The sequence below is a fragment of the Anarhichas minor genome, unplaced genomic scaffold (genome assembly GCF_050575085.1).
Source record: "Anarhichas minor isolate MPS153535 unplaced genomic scaffold, ASM5057508v1 ptg000058l, whole genome shotgun sequence".
NCBI lineage: Eukaryota > Metazoa > Chordata > Actinopteri > Perciformes > Anarhichadidae > Anarhichas > Anarhichas minor.
The window spans coordinates 12230600-12240573 of NW_027466504.1; the positions used below are offsets into that span (position 1 = coordinate 12230600).

The window sequence follows — 9974 nt, forward strand, 5'->3', positions numbered from 1 at the left end:
GCAAACGCTAATTAACTACTGCAATACAGATGACGGCCTCTGGGGGATAAATGACTGCAACACTGATCGTGTGATTGGGGTGATTCGCTTTTATTGTATTGTAGCTCCATTTTACAGACAACAAAAAATAAGAGATCTCCATAAATAGGAACAGTTCAAATGAAGTTGCATTTAAAAGTTTGCAGGATAAACCAAGGCAGAATCACCACTGTAAGGAAAGACCACAATCATGGGCATTATGAGTGAAGGACTGTGCCTGCTGCATAGATTATGCAATATAAAATCCCTTGCAGAATTAGGCTGCAATCAGCACGTATCAAATCAACACACATAACAACGGCGTGTAAAAATTCAGTCTCCCAATGTCAAGCATACCGAGTTTAGTACAAAAATGTTCACGAAAAAGTCAGAACTTTTGTGGTGTTTCCTAAATTAAAACAATTTGTAAAGTGCCCACGTTGGTGCCACATTTTAAAATCCCTTAACAGCATTATTCCTTTTAAAAGCAGTACCAAAACCTGTGTGAGGGAATAGTAGCAGTAAAACAGTTACAGCATCAACAATAGTGCAATTGCCTCATTAAGTATTCACGTATCCAAGTATCAAGGAAGAGAGACATTTCCCATAAAAATACAAAACAGATCATCGTGGCAGCATAGCCACTTGTCATTTATAAAGCACATGAAGTTGAGTCTGTCAATCACGGCTTCAGGTTTCCCAATCAACATACTGATGGCTTACATAACCAAGACACAGACGGCGGTAATCCTCAGGGAGAGCATTGAGAGAAAAGCTCTGTCACTTATTATTGACGATCCTTCAGTGGATGTTGCTTCCACTTTAAACCAGACAAGCGCTGCCTGAGAGGATTTCTAGGTTCTTCTTAGGTGTGACAACAACAATGTCCTCAGTCAGAGGATCTCAGTGTTTACATCAGGCTGAATTCTTCCCTCTGTCATCTGGGCCTGCTGGGGGGCATCAGGGCAGCTCTCCCTGCAAGCTAGAAAAAAACAAGTACTGTTAACAAATGTCATATGTTTTTTAGTTAGTCAGTGGTGGCCAGGAGAAGTTTATGTGCTTACTAACTCACCAACACCGAGCCACTGCATGCTCATTACACTTTGATGTTGGGATAATGTCCAAAACCACAAACATCTTTATAAACCTAAATGCCTTGAATAACAGAAGGAATGTCTGAGTACCAGCTGCCAGGATTTGGAGGATTTAGGAAAGTCAAGTTGACTCTGCTGCCATCTGAATACATACCAGCTGAGTGTGTGGCAGCGGAGACCGGACTGCAGAGGGCTTTGGCTTCACTGGAGGCATTGGAGGCTTTGGCTTCATGATCTTTGAGAGAAGATGTTCACATTTCAAGAGAAGTGGTAATGGTAAGAACAGTTAAACGTGTGCATGCTAATTATGGACATTGTAGGTCAAATGACTTGCAATGTCACTTACTGGTTTTGTTGTTGCAAGTGGTGGCAGAGGTCTGGATGGAGGTAGTGGCTTATTCTGACAAGAAAAGTAAAAGAACAATTAATACACAATTTAACAAAGCAAACTATTAGAGCCCTTAAAAAGAAAATAAGACATTTCTATATGCAATTTTACCTCAGCAAAGATTGGCTTGCTTGAAACAGGCCGCATGAACTGCCTTACATCCTAAAGAAAAACAGTTATTTATTGGTTGAAATACAGTAGAAAAAAACAAAAACTAAAAAACTGCAACACTACACATACACAACGCTACTTTTAAGTGAAGGCAAAACAGCAGATCAGATTACCTGGTACAGGGGTACAGCTGACAATTTCTTAGGTGGCTGTAAGAGACAAAATCAGAGATTAGTGAAGGTGAAAGCTTGATTCGTCTTTTTTAACCATAAATCTTACTGGCTTTTGCAGCTTTATAACAATGATGGCCTGTTAATGATTTAGAATATCCCTGGAGCTCATGCGTTGTCATTGTGTATTGGAAGCTCACCACTGGAGCTGCTCTGCTGGGCTTCGGTGCTCCAGTATGCGGTCTGGCAGGAGCAGAGGACAGAGGTTTGCAGGCTAGAGTGGCTGACGATTCAACAAATGTAGGCGGGCTGATGTTCATGGACCCGAGACGAGGGCTGCCTCGTGCACCACCGCTTGACCGAAACAACGGGTTGGATTGTCCTGAGGTAGACTGGAGGCATCTAAGAAGAAAAACACACAGACGCTAAAATTAAAGAATGGACAGGATGGAAATGTCTATGTGGCTGAATATACAAACATAGCGACCAAACAGAGACTGAAAGAAAGGAATATTTTTTAAATAATTTTCTGTACCTCTTTGCAGGTCGCCTTTTTTTGATGCAGCACATCAAACTCACAATAACCAGAACCGACAGCAGGAGTAAGCCGACCACCAGTGACACAATAAACACCACCAGACCTGCATCTGTGCACACAAACAAACACACACTGATTGTGACAATATTCCTTCAGGGATGAGCACGTTGCAGAGTACGTCAGTCGCTCAGGATACGAAATGCACTGTAACATGATTACTGCATTTGTACCAACTGACTGGGGAATTCCATTCAATTAGTGCTCATGAGAACAGAGCACATTTGTTTGAGTCCATGAGAGATATATTTCAAGTATTAAATCCTGGTGAAAAGCAGAGCGGAGGAGGAACAGACACACACAGCCATGTGTCAAGCGTGGCAATCAAAAGGTCAAGCATATAAAGACTTGTACTCTACCTTCAGGGAGTTCAGACTGCTCCACATTGCAGAAAGGTGGGGCCCAGCCAGGGTCGCAGTGGCACTTACTCTCATGGTTACAAACCTGCCAGAGATCACACTCACAGTCAGTTATGTCATCATGGCGATATAGCACTCCAAAGTGTTGTGAGGGTAACAGATTTCTCACCCCGTGGTTGTTGCATTTGGCCGAGCAGTCATTAGTTCCGTACACTTTTATGTTTTGGATGTCTTGACACCGTTGATTGTAACATACCTGAAAGACATTGACACGGTTCATTCATCTGGAGTCCACAAAGGTTTTTTGATGCTAACTGCTAACAGCAACCTGGGCAGTTTTCTTACCATGTTGGTGCCACATTTAGTCCCAACAGGCACCATGCCCAGATCTGCAGGGTAGTTATCTTCAGGGTTCATAGTTGCCTCATTGCATATGTCTCCATTTCCTACTTTGTAGAAGGACTTCCTGGATGTCACTGGAAACTCCCAGCCTCCGGAGCAGAACAGTGTCCCACACGATTGATCTCTGTAACCAAAAACCACAAAGCAATGATACCAACGATACCACACTATCAATACGCACTATTACAGTGCTGCTATGGCTTTTGATTACATACCGGCTTGAACATCTTTGGCTAAACAGTGTCTTTCTGCAGTTTCCATGCTTGTAGAAACAAGCATCTGGAGCTACGTCAGCATCTAAACAGAAATCATAGCAAACAAGATAGCTGCAGACGTAAGAGTCTTGACGTATCAAAGAACATCTAAATCAAACCGTAATTCACGAGTGTAATACCTGGTCCCCAGAGTCTCTTGCAGTGTTCCTGCCGTGATGGACACTGTCCATTGTAGCAGTATCCTTTTCCACGGTTGCAGGACAGGCCATTCTGGGTGTAGGCGTCAGTCGGACAGGAGGCAGAGAAGCCAGTGCAGTATTCTGCCAGGTCACAGTTTCCTGCCTTTGGTCGGCAGACACTGCCTGTCGGTTTCAGCTGCAGAGCGGAGAGAAACACAGATGGTGATGTACCAACTTCTGAAATAAGAACACTCACACATAACCAGCCAGACGGCAGAGTCAGACAGTGTCTAGCTATATGGTAACACAATTATCATCGGTGTGACTTCAGCTACAGTAGAGAGGACATAGTGAGTATTACTTACTCTGCAGTTGTGGCAGCACTCTCCCTCTGCACACTGGGCTCCTGCATTTAGTTTACAGGTAGTGGCATTGCAGCAAGGATTCTTGCACTCCTATGAGTCAGACAGAGGGGTGCAAATCATTACAATCCATCTCCTTTGTGTGCTTTGGTCGTGTGTTTATATGTATGCACCATGTGTGTTGCACAAACCTCTGCAGTGCCACAGTCACATTCCTCTCCAGGCTCCAGGAAGGCGTTTCCACACACTGGCCCTCCATAGATGCGAGCAGCAGCGGGAGTATCCAGCAGGCAGGCAGGGTTGATCTCGTCCAAGAACCTGCTGAGCTGCTGCTGACTGCAGCTACTGAACAGCTCTGGATACACAAGGCTAGAAAAAAGAGAAAATAGAAGGTAAATATAAGCTTTACTTTGGGTTACAGAAAAGTAGATTTCGGGGAGTTTATGTGCATGTGAGAAAGTGAGCGTACCCAACGCTCTCAGCCATGATGCAGCCTCTTTTTGATGTTAAGGAGCCACAGACACAGTTTCCGGAGTCATGGGACAAGCCCAGGTTGTGACCCATCTCGTGTGCAATAGTAGAGGCCACTCCTATTGAGTTAGTGTTGTGGTCCTGTGTGTAGTAGACAAAAGTGCAGTAGAAATTAATGTCACACAACTCCCATTCATTTCCTTTTAATTTCTATATTTCGAAACAAAAATGTATATTTACCTCATTGACAGCTCCAGAGTTAGAGGTGCACATTGCATTGGTGTTGGCTAAGCCGACAGTGGAACCCTCGAAATCCACACCTCTGAGTGAGGAAGAGGAACAATTTAACACACCATCTTGGCATTGTCTTTTTAGTGGCGAGCTAGAAACAGCTGCGTCTTACGTGATGAACTGTGCGTTGTCGTGTTTGGTCCTCGGCAGCAGGCTCCGCTGACGCCACTCGAGGAAGCGACTGAGTGTGAGCTCAGGGTTAGTGCTGACCTCCACCTGATCTTTGTACGACCAGATATCCAGACCGACCAGCATCACGCGAACACCCACGGGGCGATACAGCTGAAACAGAGCAGCATGTAAGCACAAACTGGAAAGTGGAAATGAACCCAAAACTGAATGAACTGTCAAGTAATGCTACAAATCACAGAACCAATCATCTATAATGCTGTCACAGGAAACCACTGGGCCTAGTGCAGTCTGATGATGCATTCATGCTGGACTCTTCTCTTTCAGAGTATGCAAAGAGGATCGGGAGATATGTGTGAAACATAACAGCTTAGGTGGGAAGATTCACAGTTAAAGTTAGATTTTCACAGTGAGAGAACTTGTCCTTCCTTTGATTGGTCATATTCCAGTCAGTAAAGAACAGATAGTATCAGGACAGATTTCTTATTTAATCCACAGTGAAAATGATGTCTGATGAAGTGCCCGACACGTGGCTGTGCTGCCTTGTTAAAAGTCGTATCTGCCGCCAAAGAAAATACACTAAATTACTGGTGAATACAAATGGAATACTTTATTAGTCCAGAAGGGAAATTTGCATAAAATTACAAAATATTAAGCTTCCAAACTCATTTGAACTTTAGAATGCCCTTATTTTATTGTCCCAGATTATTTTGTTCTAAAATCAGTGCTTTTATTTTTACATCACAAGGTTGAATCATTTTACCTGATAAACAACAGAGAAACAAACATACCTTGTCCACGTGGTTTGCTATTTCAAGCGCTCTGGCCTCTATTGTCTTCTTACTGCCAAACTTCTTATACTAAAAAGAAAGTATTGTTTGAATTAGTCATACAACCAACAACATGTCAGATATAAAAGATAATCTACTTCTTAAGGGACATGTCTATCGTGCAGATCATTATCATAAATAGGCTGCATCTGCAATAACTGGCTCAGGCAGAGAAAGGAAAGAATCAAACCTCCGTGTGGTCGACCACCACAACCAGCTCCACTGTCTTGGGTTTTCCTGTACGGTCTTTGGTCTGGGCTCTGCTTTTCTGAATAAGACAAAAGGTGAAAGATATCAACAATACTAAACGTGTGTGTGTGTGTGTGTGTGTGCACATGTATCTGTTTTGGTTAGATTTCAATTTGATAAAATAACTAACTTTATTTGTACAGCACCTTTCAAACACAGTTACAAAGTGCTCATAAAATAAATATAGGAGGATCAATATATGTACAGCATAAGGAATTAGTATGATGCAAAAGTATGAATTTGTCTATTGAAATGTGCAAGATTATGTCATCATTTTTAAATGTATTCAGATCTATTATGTCCTTGTTGTCCTTGTCTTTTTTTTTTACCATGTTCCCTTTATTCTTTCCCTTTGGTTGTCTCAAATTGTTACATTGAAGTGAAGTGCAACAACAACTTTTGTGAATTTTTAAATTATCAAGGGAAAAAGTTTTTTATTATACATTTGATGCAGATACAGAACTACTATGATACAAGAACGGTGTATTGTGATAATTTTCATTGTGGTAATTTTCAGAGTTATAGTTAAGAGTATTATTTTACTGCACTCTTGTTTTTTTGTTGTTTTTCATAAAATGATTAAATGTAAAAATGCAGCACAAAATATTGGGTATCAGCTGTAAGCTTCAAGCCCTGGTGTATTTCTGTATGTGTCCGCGCTGTGCGTCTTTACCAGGCTGCTGAGCTGGAACAGTCCAGATGGACGAGCTCCGTGATCGTAGAAAGTGGTCGTGTTTCCATGGGAACAGGAGCTCCTCTTCCTCCTCAGGTGTTTGTAGTTGTAAACGGCATGGAGACCCTTGTCACTGTGAGCTCTGGAGCTCGGTCTGTCACCCTGCTGTCCCGCCTCGGCGCCGGCCAGAGGTTCGAGAAGGTACATTTGGTCCCGGAGACGCACAAACCCCCTGTAGTGGACACAGGAAAACATTTTCTTCAGCATGTCTTATTCTCAAACAGATCTCCATTTAACTGATTACTGGACCTGCCTTTGTTTATCATGCTTCCCAGCTTCTACAGACAATGACACTAATAGTCTTCTATAGCAGACAGAAGGCATCTTTGCGTGGCCCTTTGTTGATTAGGTTACAGGTTTTCAGACACAGAGCGACGGCACTGATCCTCTCTTTGGATTGGACACACTGGTCATGAGTCACAGCGGGCGACTTTCAGTCTCAAATCGTTATGGGGATCATTCAATTTGGCACTCTACTTTGAGAAACTTTTTTGGAATTAGACATACAGAATGAAAAGTACATTTGACATTACTCACTTTATTCCTGAGCAGAGTCCCACGCTGGCAGAGGAGTCCTCTACTCCCACAACGTGCCCATGGTAGTAGCAGTGAACCTGAACAGACATTCATTATTTGTCGCAGACTCAAAGGAGAAACTTAAACTCACACCTCAGTTTTTTCACAGTGCAAAAAATGTGGTCTAATTTGAAGAATAAAATATTGTACATGGTTGTGTCAAGATGAAATGACTGTGATTTACGTCACCCTGTGATGTAAATTCCTCTTCCACATAAGACTCAAGAATTGCAGTGGGTGGTGTCACGTTTAATAAAGAGGAACTTTATGGTTGAGAAACTTAGGTTTTTCAGGACATCAGATGTTTCGAAAAATAAAAAATTACTGGCAGGTATTGCCTAAAATGACATGACGTTTGTAGATGAAAATGATGAAGATGACTAGTTTCTGTAGAATTAATTAGATATTGATATAATGGATTTCACTGTACAGCATTGGCAGGTAACTTGGTGTACATTTGGGAAGTACTGTACACATAAGTGCAGGAACATCTGCATTTTACAAACCCTGTTTCTTGTGTTTGACAGTTCAGAGCTGTGACTTTGATTTTAGACTGAGGACAAACTAACCACACCAGTATCTTACAAAACTGCAAAAAGACCAAATACAAGAAAGCAAATGTAGCAATATGGGAGGGCAGGTGACAAAGGATATCCTGTATTTAATTCATTCATTCCTGTACAGTAAAATAAATCTTTGGCCTGATTCCAGACCTCTGAATCGTCCATATCTCTGTTTATTTAGTAAATGAAATAGAATAAATGAAAAAAGTGAAACAAAATGCTAATTCAGTCGGATTATCAGACGAACTAACCTAAACCATTTTACAATACATTTAAGGCTTACAGTCTAAATGTCCACAACACAGGCATCTGGTTCTGATATATCACATTAAAATGCAAGATGATCATAAATACCAGGATTATATCATGTTAGTGAAATAGAAGTGACAGAAAGCAAAGGTACATACCCTAAGATCTGGAGTAGTTGTGATTTGGGTGCCCTGATCAGAATAGTGTGTCACAGAGAAGTTTTTCCCGACAAGATCTCTGAGAAGAACAGTTGTTTTTTACGTCAATAATATTGGCAAACAAAGAAAGAAAGTACAGTATGTATGGACCTGCTCAGTCAGAAATAAATGAGCTAAGAACACAATCCCAGACATTTTAAGTTTTCTCACTTGTTCTTTTCCAGGTGCAATGTGTAGTTTTGCCCAACAATCGTCAAAGAGTACTGGAGTACATCAGGGTATGTCTACACACACACACACACACACACACACACATACACACACACACACACACACACACACACACACACACACACAAAGAGAGATGAAACTTTAATACATCTTCCCAAAGCTAAAAAACTATCCGAATTGAAGAGTAGAGTGTGTTACCTGATGTGTAGCTGCATCATTAATGAGAGATGGATCCCCCAGCCTCTGAGGGATCACTATTTGGTACTTCATCACATGAGGTAGAGTCCTCACACTGCCCGCAATTATTCCTGCAAGTATCGGCAATATTTTATGAGATAAAAAGAAAGAAAGAAAAAGAAAGAAAAAGAAAGAAAAAGAAAGAAAAAAAGACAAGTCGTACCCCATGTGGAGAGGAAAATCCAAACAAAAGATCCAGAACATGGCATGTTGCTCTACCGGACGGACTCTGTCATTGTGAGCTTGGCAGTCTGAAGGAAAAAGGCTCTTCAGCACTCCGCCCTCTTTGCTGTGTAATATCCTGAAAATTACCATTTGAGGTTGACAAACCACATGAGTCACAACCAGAGCCGGTAAAAAAGTTTAACGTCATTTTCTTCCCCCCTTCTTTTTTTGTTACAGAATTAGCGTGAGTTGCTGAGTCGGCCTATACATTGAGTCACATGATTTTACGGGGATTAAAACGCTTTGATGAACCTCGTTTAGAAAACGTGTACAATTTTGCAGTTTCTTGAAAAAGAACGTGGGCTCTACACTCAATTACCCCTCAATCGTTGTTATGAGACTTTAGGCTTATTTGAAAGTTGTTCTCTCTGAGACATTGTTTTTCTTATTTACCACCACCACCACCACACAGACACGCATTTCTATGACAAATGGAAACTAGAGTAACACTCACGTACAGCTGTATGTAGACAGATTTTACAGGGCAGATTTCGGGACTCTCCTTATTTATATAAAAAACACACCCAGTACCCAATATCAAATGACACAGACCCACTAAAGCCCGTTAGTGGCATTTGTTGCCACCTACTGGTAAAATGGCAGAATGTATCAGACTCGCTCTGTGTCTCATATCATAGAAAAGGCCCGCAGGACAGTTAATTGTCCTGCACAATACCTGCAGAACTCCATTTCAATTGAAACATATTCCTGAGTGACTTTTTTTGCAGGCGATAATAATGTGAGTTGCCACCGTAAGACAAAATAAATAGACTGAGTTGTAAATGTTTTGCCTGTCCTCTACTTGTGAGAGGAAAGGTAATTTTATGCTACAGTAGAGTTAAATCCTGACACTTAAATGTTTGTTGCACATTGGAAAAATCATACTTTATATCAGTAGCCTATATATATAATTCAATTAATTTAAAACTATATTAAGGATGTACAATTTCCACACAGGGCTAATGTCATGTAATACCTTCTGTGGTCAAGTTTATTTTGTAACTTGTGTATAAATACCAAACAAATTTAACTACATTTGCTCATTAACTAACATCCTGGCGTGGATGTTGAACCTGGCCAGTTGGTGGCGACAACGCACCGCCAAAAAAACACATTAGATGACGTCGTTATTCCGCGAC

The 9974-nt window shown here is 41.3% G+C and overlaps 1 protein-coding gene across 1 annotated transcript; it reads right to left on the reverse strand.

Annotated features, from left to right (window-relative positions):
- Positions 1-69: 69 nt before the first annotated feature.
- adam8a (ADAM metallopeptidase domain 8a) lies at positions 70-9472 on the reverse strand. The gene is made up of 25 exons (XM_076077335.1): positions 8774-9472; positions 8572-8681; positions 8353-8426; positions 8143-8221; positions 7134-7210; positions 6537-6768; positions 5805-5882; positions 5576-5644; positions 4768-4937; positions 4605-4686; positions 4363-4505; positions 4085-4262; positions 3897-3986; positions 3532-3727; positions 3353-3434; positions 3081-3261; positions 2905-2991; positions 2736-2820; positions 2317-2428; positions 1982-2183; positions 1785-1820; positions 1612-1662; positions 1459-1512; positions 1267-1347; positions 70-1000 (listed from the first exon to the last, which is right to left on the reverse strand). Exons 1-25 carry the CDS (start codon positions 8817-8819, stop codon positions 956-958), a joined length of 2640 nt encoding a protein of 879 aa, XP_075933450.1. The 5' UTR covers positions 8820-9472; the 3' UTR covers positions 70-955.
- Between the last annotated feature and the right edge of the window lie 502 nt (positions 9473-9974).

Bases quoted from the DNA above. Each gene is read 5' to 3' on its own strand.
- adam8a (XM_076077335.1), bottom strand. From the start codon at position 8,819: ATGCCATGTTCTGGATCTTTTGTTTGGATTTTCCTCTCCACATGGG. The intron at 4,687-4,767 runs GTAAGACGCAGC...TTCCTCACTCAG, and splicing joins GACAACGCACAGTTCATCAC to AGGTGTGGATTTCGAGGGTT. The intron at 2,992-3,080 runs GTAAGAAAACTG...AATGTCTTTCAG, and splicing joins CTAAATGTGGCACCAACATG to GTATGTTACAATCAACGGTG.